At 35.1% G+C, this 19,236-nt stretch overlaps 1 protein-coding gene across 3 annotated transcripts in view; it reads left to right on the top strand.

Annotated features, from left to right (window-relative positions):
• The window catches only part of RAP1GDS1 (Rap1 GTPase-GDP dissociation stimulator 1), a 168,718-nt gene that overhangs the window by 26,979 nt on the left and 122,503 nt on the right, over window positions 1-19,236 (top strand). For all 3 annotated transcript variants that reach the window (XM_080797553.1, XM_080797554.1, XM_080797555.1), the window contains exon 2: window positions 568-675. In XM_080797553.1, coding sequence (XP_080653679.1) covers window positions 568-675 — 108 coding nt within the window. The remainder of the gene's footprint in view (window positions 1-567; window positions 676-19,236) is intronic.

Below are 19,236 nucleotides of genomic sequence, written 5' to 3' on the forward strand. Positions count from 1 at the left end.
TGGCCTTATAAAGGATCCAGAATGTACATGTTTTAGTTTATAGCAGTATTTTGATTTGAAGTATTTTTCAAATGGCAGTGTTAGAGTAGGTTTTATAGTTATCAGCTTTCTATTATTTTAAGTCATATTATTTTGAAACTTTTCTACACCTTCATTTTCATTTTATGTCTTTGAAATACAGCAGAGGAAGCAAAAAATGAAACAAAATATTATTTGCAAAGCAATGTAATTTTTTGGGGACATTTAGTTGTTTTTTTTTTTTTTCAATTAATCATGGCTGGTTTCCTGAACAGGCTAAAAATGGTATAAGAATCTTGAAGAAGGTGTTCCGTGACAATCTGTAATATTCCTGAATATCCCTGGTATCTCACATATACAGAATGAATATTTAATATCTGAGTTAAATGTGGATACATTTTATTTAAAAATTTGTAATGGTACAGTCCATTGCCATTTTGTAATGTTTGTGGAAGTTATTCACAATAATGCCTGTTAGTGGTAACGGTCATGAAACGTGAGGATCATATGTTAGTGAGAGTTCTGATTTCTCTTTTTTTCTATAAGCAGATAATCTCAGTGATACCTTGAAGAAGTTGAAGATAACAGCTGTTGACAGAACTGAGGATAGTTTAGAAGGATGCTTGGATTGTCTGCTTCAAGCGCTGGCTCAGAATAGTAAGTTTCATTATGTTTTAAATGCCAAACAAAAAAATTAAATCAGTAGTCATTCAGAAATTGGTATGTAATTTAGCACATAACTTGCATTCACATAACTTGAATTCTTTTGAATCCCCAGAATACTGAAGTTGTTTTACATGCTCCACCCTCCCACCCCACCTCCCCACCCCCAAGGTAATAAAAGCCAAGTTGATATGCAGAAGAAAGGAGGAATTGATTGGTGGTAATGACATTAATACCAGCCCCAGAGAGAGGTCATTCTTTCATTCCTAACAGATAAGCACCATAGTTGTTTTCCTTCTAAACACCTACATTTGTTTGAAAGAGATGTGTGTGTTTGTATGTGGGGAGACTGGGGAGGAAAAACAAAGAGGAACTTCAAATACCTAAAATATTTTTCTGAGATCTTATGGTCACCTTTTTAATAGTTCTACTTTAAAGTAATGTTTATGAAAAGTAAATAAAGTAATGCTTAGGCTTAGATTTAATTGGAAAGAACCATAAGCAGTCATTCAAAAATCCCTTAAAACTGAGCTAGGACTTGATATGTGGTAAATAATACTCATGATAAAAATTATACAACTCTTCATTGGCTAACACATTGTATTGTTGCATTTGATCCATCATATTTCCATTCATTAATATTTTTATTATCACAGAGAATAGATGGGTGGTAACAATGATTTTTATCTGTTTCCTTAGTTCTGCTTTGTTGTGCTATGGTTTGTGCTGTACTTGTTTTTAATCATACCATTATCTTATTCTGGGATTAGTTATATAGCTGACAGAGAATTTAGGAGACAGTATATATTATTAGAGTTTTAATTTCAAGCACTCAGATGTGTGTGTTACTTCTTTTTTATTTTATTTTTCATTTCTCAGTGAACTGTGCTTAGAAAATCTAAAATAAAAAAAAAAGAAAATCTAAAATAATTGAATGTGGTACTCTTCATCGAAAAGTACATATTAAAACTAGCTTGGAAAAGTCTTTTTCAGTAATTCTCTTTGCTTTTGAGATTGTAACTCTGTCAAGCTGTTCAATCTTAGATATGACAGAGAAGGGGTTTGAAACGAGAATTTAAATAAGATCATCCGAATAAGGTTCACCATGGTAAAGAGAAAGAAAAGGAGAGTGTCTAAGGCTGTGCTGTCCTTTGTAGTAGATAAATGTGGCTATTTAAATTTAATCATTTAATTTAAATTAAAAGTAAGTACCTTGGTCTTACTTTCAGTAGCCACACTTGGCTAGTAACTACCTTTTTGGGGATCACAGATATTAAGGCATTTCCATGATCACAGAAAGTTCTTTTGTATAGCATGGTCTAGAAGACTAGAAAGAATGAAGCGATGACCTGAGTTTTATATGCCTGTATAGGCAGATTTACATAATGTAATTGGTCTAAGTAAATTGAACATCTCAAGTTTATCTTTTTTGAAGAGTTGTTTTATTATACTCTTCTTTTGTTTTTAGTGGCCTGTTATTTTTCTCTGTATTAGAAAAAATAATTTTCTTAATGGACCATTTATTCAGAAACTGAAGGATATGGAGGCAGTGTTCTTGGTTCTATGTAGAGGGTTGCTCAGCCCTCTCTGGAAAGACTGATAGAGAACTGAAGTTGAAGAAGAAAAATGAAAAAAGGAAGCCAAAGTTTATAGCTTTTTAAAGAATAGATTTAAGAAATAATGAGAAGTATATAATTGTTGGGTTAAATTTCAGATCTATTGCAGACTTACTCATTGAAACTATTTATTGAAAATAGCCTTGAAATCGTATATTATAAAATGTTAAGGCCGATAGCCACAAGATGTCAATAAAAACAACAAAGTCTACGAATTTAACTGTTGACTCCCCAAGAAGGGAGCAAAAGGAATATGTCTTTTTAAGAATCTAACAAAATTTGGGGTGCCTGGGTGGCTCAGTGGGTTAAGCCTCTGCCTTCAGCTTAGGTTATGGTCCCAGGGTCCTGGGATCGAGCCCTGCATCGGGCTCTCTGCTCAGCAGGAGCCTGCTTCCCCCCCTCTCTCTACCTGCCTCTCTGCCTGCTTGTGATCTCTCCCTGTTTCTTTGTCAAATAAATAAATAAAATCTTTAAAAAAGAAAAAAAAAAGAATCTAACAAAATTCATGTGTCCTCATATCTCAGACTATTGACAGAAAAGAATTTGACACGGCAAGAGGGAGTTCATGCAGATGTCCAGTGCTTAACTGAAGAATGATTATCTGTCATACTGAGTGCTTATTATGTACTCAGCATTGGACTTGGGGCTTTATCTGTTATCTAAATAAAACTTTCCTTTAGTCCCATGAAGAGGTATTCTCATCACCATGTAAAGGAAAAGGAAACAGACACTGTGATGTTACTTGCCTTACTCTGACAGAGTCTAGAGTTTGGAATTGAACTCTTAGTCTACAAAATAGAAAATTACATTCTGAGTGAAGTGTGGCTTTTTGCTGAGTTCATAGGCTGTGAAAGTGTTTCCAAAAGATGGTTTTAATATTGTGTCTTAAATTTTTGTTTTTTTTTAATATTTTCAAATTATATTATTAAAGATGAGAATGATATGTAAACCTTTTTTCTTGAATTACAGACTTATAGATGTTTTATTGACATTTTTAAAAAACTAGTAAGGTGTTTATTTTCCTTGAAGTGATTAATCCATTGCTACTTTTATCCTCTTAAAGGTAAAATTATAAAACATTTAACTTAAGCGAATCTGTACTGGCTTTTTTTGCAGAGACCTTCTATTGTCATAATTCTTTCTTAGTGTCAGGTGTTTTAGCTAAAAATATCACTACTTATACAGAGTTGCACCTGATCAAGAAACAATGATTTCTCCATTCAGTACAAGTATAAGATGGTAATATGTGTAATAGAAATCTAAACTTAAAATTTTATTTTACAGTCTACTAACCTGTCATTGGAAGGGACAAATCTGAATGGAAAGAAATTATGCTTTTAAAAATTTTTAAACTCTGGAAATTTAGTATATTTGAATTGCACATCAAAAATTATCATAATCTGAAATTGATATATGACTTCAGAGTGGTTTTCTTTCTTAAATTTTTTTTGGGTAACATTAAATATAGTATCTATGTCAGAACCTTAAGATATAAGAGTTAGACAGTTTTAATAGTGGGTTTTATGGAAAATGTTTTGCTTTAACATTTTGTATAAATTCTTGAACTAAATAATAGAAGCATTCATTCACTCATATAAATACTTTAGATCTCAGTTTTAAAATGTTTTTAGTAAAGATTTGAAAGCTACTCTTTAAGAAATAAGATTCTGTTCACTCTTACTTCTTTTGATTCAGAGAATAGAGGATTCTTTATAAATGTTTATTATAGTATGGTTACTCTATTTCATGCTTATTTGAAAATTTAAAAGAGTAGGCCATATTTTTATCCCTAAACATTAGGACAGGAATTATCATTAGAGAATATGACATCTAAATCCCCTTGTAAGGCAAACTGCTAGCATAAATCAAATGCCCAAAGACAAGAAAAATTAACAGTCCATTCATAATAAAAAATTCTATTCCATTGTAAGAGCTCATGCCAGCATGAGCACCAACACAGCTTTAAATTCTTGTCCTAAAGGATTAGGCTGTTTTCTTCTGTCTCATTGCCTCATGTACCTTTGTGCTCTAACTTTGTTTAATTTTTAGCTTAATGACAGTTCCTATTTCATAGAAGTCACAGAATTATTTTCTGTAGAACAACCCAGTTTACTCTAAAGAAAAAAGTATTAGTTTCTAGTCCACATTCCTAACCTAATATCATACTCATCCATTTGTTGAATACTTGTTATTCCTTAGCCTTTGTTCTTTTCTTTATTCATTATTTTGATTTTTGGCTCCCTTCTGAAGCTATAATCCTAAGCATACCAGATTATATATATAAGCCGCTAATGTAGATTACTCTGTGAATCTTCTCTAACAGAACTTGCTGTTGTCATTTGCTTTTAGTCTGTTCTATGCCTTCAGTATTTCTCAATTAACTTACTTTTGGGACCCAAATTATTCCTTTTAAGTAAGGGACTTTGAAACTTGTTATCAACTGTTTTTCAGTAGCCGTGTTAAATCTAAAATCACTGGACATGAAACATTACTGCTGTTTTAGTAGAAACAAGAAATTATTTTACTTCTTCCATGGTAATATCTTGGTTTTACTTTTTACCCTAAGTTATCAAATGCACCATAGAAGTGATATATTTCTTTTTATTTTAAATTTTTAAATTTTTAAATTAACACATAATGTATTATTAGCCCCAGGGGTACAGGTCTGTGAATCACCAGGTTTACACACTTCACAGCACTCACCATAGCACATACCTTCCCCAATGTCCATAACCGCACCTCCCTCTCTCCCCCCTCCCCCCTGGCAACCCTCAGTTTGTTTTGTGAGATTAAGAGTCTCTTATGGTTTGTCTCCCTCCCGATCCCATCTTGTTTCATTTATTCTTTTCCTACCCCCAAAGCCCCCACATTGCCTCTCAACTTCCTCAAATCAGGGAGATCATATGATAATTGTCTTTCTCTGATTGACTTATTTCACTAAGCATAATACCCTCTAGTTCCATCCACGTTGTCGCAAATGGCAAGATTTCATTTCTTTTGATGGCTGCATAGTATTCCATTGTGTATATATACCACATCTTCTTTATCCATTCATCTGTAGATGGACATCTAGGTTCTTTCCATAGTTTGGCTATTGTAGACATTGTTGCTATAAACATTCAGGTGCTCGTGCCCCTTTGGATCACTACATTTGTATCTTTAGGGTAAATACCTAGTAGTGCAATTGCTGGGTAGTAGGGTAGCTCTATTTTCAACTTTTTGAGGAACCTCCGTGCTATTTTTCAGAGTGGTTGCACCAGCCTGCATTCCCACGAACAGTGTAGGAGGGTTCCCCTTTTGCGGCATCCTCGCCAGCATCTGTCATTTCCTGACTTGTTAATTTTAGTCATTCTGACTGGTGTGAGGTGATACCTCATTGACGTTTTGATTTGTATTTCCCTGATGCCGAGTGATGTGGAGCACTTTTTCATGTGTCTGCTGGCCATCTGGATGTCTTCTTTGCAGAAATGTCTGTTCATGTCTTCTGCCCATTTCTTGATTGGATTATTTGTTCTTTGGGTGTTGAGTTTGCTAAGTTCTTTATAGATTTTGGACACTAGCCCTTTATCTGATATGTCGTTTGCAAGTATCTTCTCCCATTCTGTCAGTTGTCTTTTGGTTTTGTTGACTGTTTCCTTTGCTGTGCAAAAGCTTTTGATCTTGGTGAAGTCCCAGTAGTTCATTTTTGCCCTTGCTTCCTTTGCCTTTGGCGAAGTTCCTAGGAAGAAGTTGCTGTGGCTGAGGTCGAAGAGGTTGCTGCCTGTGTTCTCCTCAAGGATTTTGATGGATTCTTTTCTCACATTGAGGTCCTTCATCCATTTTGAGTCTATTTTCGTGTGTAGTGTAAGGAAATGGTCCAGTTTCATTTTTCTGCATGTGGCTGTCCAGTTTTCCCAACACCACTTATTGAAGAGGCTGTCTTTTTTCCATTGGACATTCTTTCCTGCTTTGTTGAAGATTAGTTGACCATAGAGTTGAGGGTCTATTTCTGGGCTCTCTATTCTGTTCCATTGATCTATGTGTCTGTTTTTGTGCCAGTACCATACTGTCTTGATGATGACAGCTTTGTAATAGAGCTTGAAGTCTGGAATTATGATGCCACCAACTTTGGCTTTCTTTTTCAATATTCCTTTGGCTATTCGAGGTCTTTTTAGTTCCATATAAATGTTAGGATTATTTGTTCCATTTCTTTGAAAAAAAGGGATAGGATTTTGATAGGGATTGCATTAAATGTGTAGATTGCTTTAAAAGGTAGCAGTCTACCTTTTCACAATATTTGTTCTTCCAATCCAGGAGCATGGAACATTTTTCCATTTCTTTGTGTCTTCCTCAATTTCTTTCATGAGTACTTTATAGTTTTCTGAGTATAGATTCTTAGCCTCTTTGGTTAGGTTTATCCCTAGGTATCTTTTGGTTTTGGGTGCAATTGTAAATGGGATTGACTCCTTAATTTCTCTTTCTTCTGTCTTGTTGTTGGTGTAGAAAAATGCAGCTGATTTCTGTGCATTGATTTTATATCCTGACACTTTACTAAATTCCTGTACAAGTTCTAGTAGATTTGGAGTGGAGTCTTTTGGGTTTTCCACATCTGGTATCATATCATCTGCGAAGAGTGATAGTTTGACTTCTTCTTTGCCAATTTGGATGCCTTTAATTTCTTTTTATTGTCTGATTGCTGAGGATAGGACTTCTAGTACTATGTTGAATAGCAGTGGTGATAATGGACATCCCTGCCGTGCTCCTGACCTTAGCGGAAAAGCTCTCAGTTTTTCTCCATTGAGAATGATATTCACAGTGGATTTTTCATAGATGGCTTTGATAACATTGAAGTATGTACCCTCTATCCCTACACTTTGAAGAGTTTTGATCAGGAAGGGATGCTGTGCTCTGTCAAATGCTTTTTCAGCATCTATTGAGAGTATCATATGGTTCTTGTTCTTTTGTTTATTAATGTGTTGTATCACATTGATTGATTTGTGGAAGTTGAACCAACCTTGCAGCCCTGGAATAAATCCCAGTTGGTCATGGTGAATAATCCTTTTAATGTACTGTTGAATCCTATTGGCTAGTATTTTGGTGAGAATTTTCGCTTCTGTGTTCATCAAGGATGTTGGTCTGCAATTCTGTTTTTTGATGGGATCCTTGTCTGGTTTTGGGATCAAGGTGATGCTGGCCTCATAAAATGAGTTTGGGAGTTTTCCTTCCATTTCTATTTTTTGACACAGTTTCAGGAGAATAGGATTTAATTCTTCTTTAAATGTTTGGTAGAATTCCCCTGGGAAGCCATCTGGCCCTGGTCTTTTGTTTGTTTGGAGATTTTTGATGACTGCCTCAATCTCCTTACTAGTTATGGGAATGTTCAGGTTTTCTGTTTCTTCCTGGTTCAGTTTTGGTAGTTTATATGTCTCTCGGAATGCATCCATTTCTTCCAGATTGTCAAATTTGCTGGCGTAGAGTTGCTCATAGTATGTTCTTATAATTGTTCGTATTTCTTTGGTGTTGGTTGTGATCTCTCCTCTTTCATTCATGATTTTATTTATTTGCATCCTTTCTCTTTTCTTTTTGATAAGTCTGGCCATGGGTTTATCAATCTTACTAATTTTTTCAAAGAGCCAGCTCCTAGTTTCATGACTTGTTCTATTGTTTTTTTGGTTTCTATTTCATTGATTTCTGTTCTGATCTTTATTATTTCTCTTCTCCTGCTGGGTTTGGGCTTTCTTTGTTGTTCTTTCTCCAGCTCCTTTAGGTGTAGGGTTAGGTTGTGTACTTGGGACCTTTCTTGTTTCTTGTGAAAGACTTGTATCGCTATATATTTTCCTCTCAGGACTGCCTTTGCTGTGTCCCACAGATTTTGAACCATTGTGCTCTCATTATCATTTGTTTCCGTGAATTTTTTCAATTCTTCTTTAATTTCCTGGTTGACCCATTCATTCTTTAGAAGGATGCTGTTTATTCTCCATGTATTTGCGTTCTTTCCAGATTTCCTCTTGTGATTGAGTTCTAGCTTCAGAGCGTTGTGGTCTGAAAATATGCGGGGAATGATCCCAATCTTTTGATACTGGTTGAGACCTGATTTGTGACCCAGGATGTGATCTATTCTGGAGAATGTTCCATGTGCACTAGAGAAGAATGTGTATTCTGTTGCTTTGGGATGGAATGTTCTGAATATATCTGTGATGTCCATCTGGTCCAGTGTGTCATTTAAGGCCTTTATTTCCTTGTTGATCTTTTGCTTGGATGATCTGTCCATTTCAGTGAGGGGAGTGTTAAAGTCCCTTACAATTATTATATTATTGTCTATGTGTTTCTAGAAGTGATATATTTCTTTTGCAAGCTATATTCATTATATTCTTACCTCCTTTACATATTTTTGTATCATGTGACTCTTCTTGTTATTGTGTCCATTGTCCATGAGAGCTTATTAGTGGTACTAGTCACAAATTATCAAAAGTTCAGTGTTTATTAAGTAAAGGTAACATTTGTAGAATAGAGGAGATTGAAGTAGTGAACTAACAAGCCATTGACAATTCTTGATGAATTGAGAATCCTGGATTGCCTTTGAATAATGGCAGCTACTTAAATCTCAGTTTTTCCGCACATTCTCTAAAAACTGACACAGATCATCAAAGAGATAAAGTAAAACCAACTAATATAACCTATGCCTTAAGCATAACTAGAAGACAAAGACCTTCAGATTACTAGGGAGACAAGTATCAAAATTTAGCCTACTTAGCATCAGCGTCCGTGATGGAATTCATTGAGACTGTAGAAACTACTTGGAAAAGATGAGAGGAAAGTTGGTTGAACCAGGAGCCCAAGGGTACATAAAATTGCCTTTAGGAAGAAAAAGTCCTAGCCTGGAACATACTAAGATATGGTCTTAGATTCAATGAGAGCATTCACTGTTGAGAAATGAAAAGGAAGAGACTTTAAAGTACACAGGACCCTAGGCAGTACATCTGATGGGTGCCGCTTTTGGGGATGATCTTGTATTGCCTTGCAGACTTGGTGGTGAAGGGAAAGGAGAAAGCAAGATAGGGAAATTAAGTGTTCTGGAGAAATAAGGAAACCATAAAATTAGAAGACAAACTAGTCACTGGCTTTGGTTTAAGTCCAGAATAGAAATCTTTTGGACTAGAAATCTAGATATGCATCCCAAATATTTACCCTTAGTGCATAAATTTTATTGCTCATGAACGGAAAATAAAAACTATACACTGAATAGAATATTGCAAATGATAAACATACAAATTGCTACAGTGAATAAAGCAAAAAATAAGAACCAACATTTTAGCTGTTAAAAGTGTTCTTCCTAAACCAACCATAAAGCCGTTATCAGTAACAGAACACCATGACCTATATTAAATATCTTTAAGCCTTTGCATATATGAAGAGAAAAAATTCCTCAAGTAAGAGTTTCAGATTCTTGAAACAGAAGTGGATAAATACCAGAGTGATGTGAAAGAAGAGTTGGCTAGAAGAAATTGAAGAAAAATAGCCATTTTAGAAATTAAAACTGGAATAACAGGAAAGAATAGAGTTGACTGAAAATTTATTAGGAAGCATTGAAGAAAACAGGCAAATGATTGATGTATAAGATAGGGAAAAGATCCATTATATACACAACTGGAGCCCAAAAGGAGAAAAACAAAACAATGAATGAGCTAATATTTAAAACTGGAAATTTTTCTAAAGGAAAGAAAGACCAGAATCTACATGATGTGAGAGAGGCAGCCATGTACTTGCAAAAATTGACCTGTAATGGGAAACTCAGAGACTTAGTCTAGTAAAACTTTTACTTATGCTTTTATTTGTGTCTAAGTGAAAAAGAAAAGAACAACTTTTTCTTTCACAAATAAATTCATCACTTGGTGACCATAAAAAAAAAAGTAAAAATAAGTACAAAGGAAAAATTCTTAGAGCCTCCATTCAAACAGATGAAGTTTTTTAAAAAGGAAAGAAAGTCAGATTGGCATCAGACTTCTCAATGGCAATATACAAAACAATTCAATAATGGAACAGTGTTTTTAAAAAATTCAAGAAATGGGAATTTTATATTGAGCCAACCTGCTCCGTATCAAATCCATTAAAAAAAAAAAAAAGAACCAGTAAACATGGAAAAACCCAGGGATCACTATACTCATTAGTCTTCCACAGGAATCTTCTAAACACATGCTGCCCAGTATTCGTTATTTGACGTGGCAATTGAAAGTTTGAAATGAGGCTAGTCTGAATTTAGGCACACTGTAGATTTCAGGGACTTAGTACCAAAAAAATACATAAACTATGTCATTAACAGTTTTAAAAGTAGTGATTAGACATTGAATCTCATTTTTAAAGTTTTAAAAGATGTTTACAAATACTTGATTTCTTCTGCAACTTTCTAGGCCATTGTTTGTTTATTTTTTTATTAACATATAATATATTATTTGTTTTAGGGGTACAGGTCTGTGAATCATCAGTCTTACAGAGTTCATAGCACTCATCATAGCACATACCTTCCCTATAGGCCATTGTTTCTTGAATTGTGGGTGATGGCTGATTGAAGTAGTTTAAGAGTTGGGCACCCAGTAAGATATGATGGAAAATGCATGTTGTCAATAAAATCCAATTGGGTAATTCAGTATAAGAGAGGACATTTAAAAGAAGACATTTAAAATAGTGAACTTGCGTGCCTTGGTGGCTCAGTTGTTAAGTGTCTCCCTTCAGCTCAGGTCATGATCCCAGGGTCCTGGGATCAAGTCCCACATCAGGGTCCCTGCTTGGCGAGAGGCCAGCTTCTCCCTCTCCTACTCCCTCTCTCGCTGTGTCTCTCTGTCAAATAAAAAAATAAATAAAATCTTTAAAATAAAATAGTGAACTTAAGTTCATTGTTCAAGGGTTAGAGTCCAAGGAAGAGAAAGCATGTAGGTTCCAAGATATGTTCTGTACATTTAGTCAAAAGCAGAAAGAGGACAGTGTATATCCAAATACATTGGTATCCAGGAGTTTGTAGAAAGGGACCATGGAAAGGAAAGACTTGATCTGATTGGAAGAATGAGAAAGACCATCTTGAAATCTGTCGCAGGCCATGAGATTAATAACAGAAACAAGATATAACTGTGGTACTGGTTGCAGTTTGCCCTCTGATGTGCTTTTAAGCTATAATTCATAAGGAGCAAAAAAGCTCTTGTTATGTACAATCTCCAGAAGGAGATAAGCTTCCATTGGTATTTGTACTTTGTGATTAAAACATTGGCAGAGGATCTGGTTTTCTAACATTAGCTATAAATGTTACCATTTTGCTTCTTAAGTTTGCTAAATTTGAAAAACTTCTCATGTTCCTAAGAGAGAGTAAAATATGTAAGAGAAATGTGATTTGAAATGATGCTATATGCCAAATATATACTTAAGAAGATCTGTCCTCAATATTTATAGTACCAGTGCTGACTTACTATCACTGAGACCTACAGTTTTAAGTTATTGTTGAGAGAGAAGTGATGGGGGTGGTGCTGCTGTGTCTTCTTGACATTCTTTTTCAACAGGATAGGGTTTGTATGTAACTCAGCCTGGACAGCTAGCTGTGGATTTTCTGTGGCCATATACTTGATTGATGTAATGGGCTTCTGGCTTTTTTTTTTTTCAAAGGTTCTATTTAAATTCCAATTAGTTAACATACAGTGTAAAATTAGTTTCAGTTGTGCAAGAGAGTGATTCAGCACTTCCATGCAACACTCGGTGCTCATCACAAGTGCCCTCCTTAATCCTTATCACCTATATAACAAATCCTTCCTCCCACCTACCCTCTGGTAACATCAGTTTATTCTCTATAGTTGAGAGTCCGTTTCTTGGTTTGGACCGTTCCCCCCTCCCGCCTTTTTCCCTTCTGCTCGTTTGTTTTGTGTAACTGGCTTCTTTAATCAATTAAGCACTATCCCAGTATGATTTGAATGTGTTAAAGAGTATGTAGCATATAAATTGGATTTTTTTAAAAGATAAATTGGATTTTTGATTGATAACAGTGAATTAGAAATGAATTAATAATACCAGTGTATGATTAAGAATTATATATTCTGAACAGAAAGGTATAGTTTGATATTTAAAGGAAAATAGCTTATAGTAATAGATTACTATAATTATGATTATAGATTATAGATGTTTGAACCTGATATTAAAGGTGTGGTCAGTATCATAGTCTTTTTTTTTTTTTTTTTACCTCTGTAGAACTTGAAAGTCCATGATGGTTATGTTTCCTCTAGAAAGCTTCCTTACCTGGTTTAAATGCTTTCATTTTTATCTCATGTAATTCAGAGTTCTAGAGTACCCATTTGGCATTGTAAAAGAAAGATTAGAGTTTCACCATTATGTAGACACTGAAATCTATAAATGAAATATTTTGTGAAATAATAAAAATTTAATGAATCATTTTTCCTAGTGAAAGCTTCTTTATAAAATATACATATTCTTATTATAATTAATTATGTTTAATAATTTATTTTGATATATGGTATAAGGTGATGATCTAATTTTGTTTCTAAATAATCAATTTTCTCAACAACATACATTGTTCAATCTACTCCTCATTGGTTGATAATATTCCTTTTATCATATAATAACTGCTTAATTTAATGTAATTGGGCCAGCTTTGGAGTTTTATTCTATTCCATTAATCTGTTTGTCTTTTGTGTTCTAACTGTGCTATTTTAATTATATTAGCTTTATGGAGTAAATTTCTCTTTATACATCTGTCAAAAAGTTTTACTTTCATGGATTTAGTATACCACAGAAATTGTGGAAATGCACTGTCACATTCCTGAAAATTCCTATGGGAATTGAGATAAGCTATAAATTAATTTGGAAAGAATTAAAAAGTTCTCAGCATTTTGTCTGTCAGTCTAAGAACACAGATTATATATCTTTAAGTCTTTTTGTGTCTCTGTGAGATGTAGTTTGGTTCATGCTTTCTATACATATCCCGTTTTAAGTATTCCTACATATTTTACATTTTTTGGTTGTTGCAAATGGAGTTTTTCCCATTATAACTTCCAAGTGGTTGTTGTTAGAGATCAATTTGAATCTGTGTTGATTTTTATATTTTTATTGGTATTCAGCTACCTTCCGAATCCACTTAGTAGTTAAAATAAAACTTTAACTAGTTCTTTTGGGTTTTGCAGTCGGAACATCCACAAAGTGACATTTTTGCATTTTTTTTCCCTTGTAATTATAGGTGACTTATTATGTTGGCTTGAACTTCCAGCAAAATAGTAAATAACAGTGATGTGAATGATATCTTACTTTAATTTCTGCTAATAATGGCAGTCCTTCTAATGCTTCATCATTCAGTATAACACCTCTTGATTTAATGTAAAAGGTTTTTATCATATTAAGAAAATTATCTTAATTCAAGGATGATTTTTTTAAAAAAATCAAGAGTGGTTACATTTAAAACATAATCCTTTAGCCTAATCACTTAATATTAAAAATAGTATCTATTACTTTTAATATTATAAAGTTTATTTATGATAAAATTATTCATTGGCAGCATTATTACTAGAGGAAGTTTTTCTTAAGAATGGGAAGTGCAACATAGTATTACAATCTCAGAATCAAGACCACGTAGTAAACTATGAAGTTCAGTATAACTTGTATCTTTCTTTGTATATTCAGGGACAAATACTTATCTAATAAGAATTAGTACCTAAAGAATAATTAAAATTAACATGAATTATATATTTTAGAATAAGCGATTATTTAGTAGTCTTATAAACATAGGAAATTTCTCAATTTAGTACTATATAGCCCCCAGAGTTTTCAGAACTGCAGAGAGTAAAGCATTACTTTTTTTAAGAGTGTCATACAATTTTTGTATTAAGTTTTTAATTTTAAGTCCAGTTAACATACAGTATTATTAGTTTCAGGTGTACAGTATTGCATTTCAGAAATTCTGCACATTACTCAGTGCTTATCATGATGTGTGCTCTTTAATTCCCATCACTCTATTTCTGTTTCTCTCTCTCTCTCTCTTTTTCTTTGCTCATTTGTTTTGTCTTTTAAATTTGACATACAAGTGAAATCACATGGTATTTGTCTTTCTCTGACTTACTTCACTTTAGCATTATACACTAGCCCCATCCATGTTGTTGCAAATGGCAAGATTTCATTTTTCTTTTCATGGCTGCATACTATTCCATTGTGTGTGTGAGTGTGTGTGTGTGTACACATACCACATCTTATTTATCCATTCATCTTTCGATGGACATTTAGGCTGCTTCCATAATTTGGCTATTGTAAATAATGCTACAGTAAATATAGAGGTGCATGTATCCCTTTGAATTAGTGTTTTTGTATTTTGGGGGTAAATACCCAGTAGTGCAATTATTGGATTCTAGAGTAGTTCTATTTTTGACTTTTTGAGGAACCTCCATATTATTGTCCACAGAGGGAGCACCAGTTTGTGTTCCCACCAACAGTGCATGAGGGTTCCTTTTTCTCCGCATCCTTGCCAACATGTTGTTTCTTGAGGTTTTGGGTTTTTTTTTTAATTTTCTAATTTTTTTATAAACATATAATGTATTTTTATCCCCAGGCGTACAGGTCTGTGAATCGCCAGGTTTACACACTTCACAGCACTCACCATAGCACATACCCTCCCCAATGTCCATAACCCCACCCCCCTCTCCCGACCCCCCTCCCCCCAGCAACCCTCAGTTTGTTTTGTGAGATTAAGAGTCATTTATGGTTTGTCTCCCTCCCGATCCCATCTTGTTTCATTTATTCTTCTCCTACCCCCCTAACCCCCCATGTTGCATCTCCACTTCCGCATATCAGGGTGATCATATGATAGTTGTCTTTCTCCAACTGACTTATTTCACTAAGCATGATACCCTCTAGTTCCATCCACGTCGTCGCAAATGGCAAGATTTCATTTCTTTTGATGGCTGCATAGTATTCCATTGTGTATATATACCACATCTTCTTTATCCATTCATCTGTAGATGGACATCTAGGTTCTTTCCATAGTTTGGCTATTGTAGACATTGTTGCTATAAACGTTCGGGTGCACGTGCCCCTTTGGATCACTACATTTGTATCTTTAGGGTAAATACCTAGTAGTGCAATTGCTGGGTAGTAGGGTAGCTCTATTTTCAACTTTTTGAGGAACCTCCGTGCTATTTTTCAGAGTGGTTGCACCAGCCTGCATTCCCACGAACAGTGTAGGAGGGTTCCCCTTTTGCGGCATCCTCGCCAGCATCTGTCATTTCCTGACTTGTTAATTTTAGTCATTCTGACTGGTGTGAGGTGATACCTCATTGACGTTTTGATTTGTATTTCCCTGATGCCGAGTGATGTGGAGCACTTTTTCATGTGTCTGCTGGCCATCTGGATGTCTTCTTTGCAGAAATGTCTGTTCATGTCTTCTGCCCATTTCTTGATTGGATTATTTGTTCTTTGGGTGTTGAGTTTGCTAAGTTCTTTATAGATTTTGGACACTAGCCCTTTATCTGATATGTCGTTTGCAAGTATCTTCTCCCATTCTGTCAGTTGTCTTTTGGTTTTGTTGACTGTTTCCTTTGCTGTGCAAAAGCTTTTGATCTTGGTGAAGTCCCAGTAGTTCATTTTTGCCCTTGCTTCCTTTGCCTTTGGCGAAGTTCCTAGGAAGAAGTTGCTGTGGCTGAGGTCGAAGAGGTTGCTGCCTGTGTTCTCCTCAAGGATTTTGATGGATTCTTTTCTCACATTGAGGTCCTTCATCCATTTTGAGTCTATTTTCGTGTGTAGTGTAAGGAAATGGTCCAGTTTCATTTTTCTGCATGTGGCTGTCCAGTTTTCCCAACACCACTTATTGAAGAGGCTGTCTTTTTTCCATTGGACATTCTTTCCTGCTTTGTTGAAGATTAGTTGACCATAGAGTTGAGGGTCTATTTCTGGGCTCTCTATTCTGTTCCATTGATCTATGTGTCTGTTTTTGTGCCAGTACCATACTGTCTTGATGATGACAGCTTTGTAATAGAGCTTGAAGTCTGGAATTATGATGCCACCAACTTTGGCTTTCTTTTTCAATATTCCTTTGGCTATTCGAGGTCTTTTTAGTTCCATATAAATGTTAGGATTATTTGTTCCATTTCTTTGAAAAAAAGGGATAGGATTTTGATAGGGATTGCATTAAATGTGTAGATTGCTTTAAAAGGTAGCAGTCTACCTTTTCACAATATTTGTTCTTCCAATCCAGGAGCATGGAACATTTTTCCATTTCTTTGTGTCTTCCTCAATTTCTTTCATGAGTACTTTATAGTTTTCTGAGTATAGATTCTTAGCCTCTTTGGTTAGGTTTATCCCTAGGTATCTTTTGGTTTTGGGTGCAATTGTAAATGGGATTGACTCCTTAATTTCTCTTTCTTCTGTCTTGTTGTTGGTGTAGAAAAATGCAGCTGATTTCTGTGCATTGATTTTATATCCTGACACTTTACTAAATTCCTGTACAAGTTCTAGTAGATTTGGAGTGGAGTCTTTTGGGTTTTCCACATCTGGTATCATATCATCTGCGAAGAGTGATAGTTTGACTTCTTCTTTGCCAATTTGGATGCCTTTAATTTCTTTTTATTGTCTGATTGCTGAGGATAGGACTTCTAGTACTATGTTGAATAGCAGTGGTGATAATGGACATCCCTGCCGTGCTCCTGACCTTAGCGGAAAAGCTCTCAGTTTTTCTCCATTGAGAATGATATTCACAGTGGATTTTTCATAGATGGCTTTGATAACATTGAAGTATGTACCCTCTATCCCTACACTTTGAAGAGTTTTGATCAGGAAGGGATGCTGTGCTCTGTCAAATGCTTTTTCAGCATCTATTGAGAGTATCATATGGTTCTTGTTCTTTTGTTTATTAATGTGTTGTATCACATTGATTGATTTGTGGAAGTTGAACCAACCTTGCAGCCCTGGAATAAATCCCAGTTGGTCATGGTGAATAATCCTTTTAATGTACTGTTGAATCCTATTGGCTAGTATTTTGGTGAGAATTTTCGCTTCTGTGTTCATCAAGGATGTTGGTCTGCAATTCTGTTTTTTGATGGGATCCTTGTCTGGTTTTGGGATCAAGGTGATGCTGGCCTCATAAAATGAGTTTGGGAGTTTTCCTTCCATTTCTATTTTTTGACACAGTTTCAGGAGAATAGGATTTAATTCTTCTTTAAATGTTTGGTAGAATTCCCCTGGGAAGCCATCTGGCCCTGGTCTTTTGTTTGTTTGGAGATTTTTGATGACTGCCTCAATCTCCTTACTAGTTATGGGAATGTTCAGGTTTTCTGTTTCTTCCTGGTTCAGTTTTGGTAGTTTATATGTCTCTCGGAATGCATCCATTTCTTCCAGATTGTCAAATTTGCTGGCGTAGAGTTGCTCATAGTATGTTCTTATAATTGTTCGTATTTCTTTGGTGTTGGTTGTGATCTCTCCTCTTTCATTCATGATTTTATTTATTTGCATCCTTTCTCTTTTCTTTTTGATAAGTCTGGCCATGGGTTTATCAATCTTACTAATTTTTTCAAAGAGCCAGCTCCTAGTTTCATGACTTGTTCTATTGTTTTTTTGGTTTCTATTTCATTGATTTCTGTTCTGATCTTTATTATTTCTCTTCTCCTGCTGGGTTTGGGCTTTCTTTGTTGTTCTTTCTCCAGCTCCTTTAGGTGTAGGGTTAGGTTGTGTACTTGGGACCTTTCTTGTTTCTTGTGAAAGACTTGTATCGCTATATATTTTCCTCTCAGGACTGCCTTTGCTGTGTCCCACAGATTTTGAACCATTGTGCTCTCATTATCATTTGTTTCCGTGAATTTTTTCAATTCTTCTTTAATTTCCTGGTTGACCCATTCATTCTTTAGAAGGATGCTGTTTATTCTCCATGTATTTGCGTTCTTTCCAGATTTCCTCTTGTGATTGAGTTCTAGCTTCAGAGCGTTGTGGTCTGAAAATATGCGGGGAATGATCCCAATCTTTTGATACTGGTTGAGACCTGATTTGTGACCCAGGATGTGATCTATTCTGGAGAATGTTCCATGTGCACTAGAGAAGAATGTGTATTCTGTTGCTTTGGGATGGAATGTTCTGAATATATCTGTGATGTCCATCTGGTCCAGTGTGTCATTTAAGGCCTTTATTTCCTTGTTGATCTTTTGCTTGGATGATCTGTCCATTTCAGTGAGGGGAGTGTTAAAGTCCCCTACTATTATTGTATTATTTTTGATGTGTTTCTTTGATTTTGTTATTAATTGGTTTATATAGTTGGCTGCTCCCACGTTAGGGGCATAGATATTTAAGATTGTTAGATCTTCTTGTTGGACAGACCCTTTGAGTATGATATAGTGTCCTTCCTCATCTCTTATTATAGTCTTTGGCTTAAAATCTAATTGATCTGACATAAGGATTGCCACCCCAGCTTTCTTCTAATGTCCATTAGCATGGTACATTGTTTTCCACCCCCTCACTTTTAATCTGGAGGTGTCTTCAGGTCTAAAATGAGTTTCTTGTAGGCAACATATTGATGGGTTTTGTTTTTTTATCCATTCTGATACGCTGTGCCTTTTGATTGGGGCATTTAGCCCATTAACATTCAGGGTAACTATTGAAAGATATGAATTTAGTGCCATTGTATTGCCTGTAAGGTGACTGTTACTGTATATGGTCTCAGTTCCTTTCTGATCTATTACTTTTAGGCTCTCTCTTTGCTTAGAGGACCCCTTTCAGTATTTCCTGTAGAGCTGGTTTGGTGTTTGCAAATTCTTTCAGTTTTTGGTTGTCTTGGAAGCTTTTTATCTCTCCTTCTATTTTCAGTGATAGCCTAGCTGGATATAATATTCTGGGCTGCATGTTTTTCTCATTTAGTGCTCTGAATATATCATGCCAGTTCTTTCTGGCTTGCCAGGTCTCTGTGGATAGGTCTGCTGCCAATCTAATATTTTTACCATTGTAT

This window comes from Martes martes (assembly GCF_963455335.1).
Source record: "Martes martes genome assembly, chromosome: 2".
Taxonomy (NCBI): Eukaryota; Metazoa; Chordata; class Mammalia; order Carnivora; family Mustelidae; genus Martes; species Martes martes.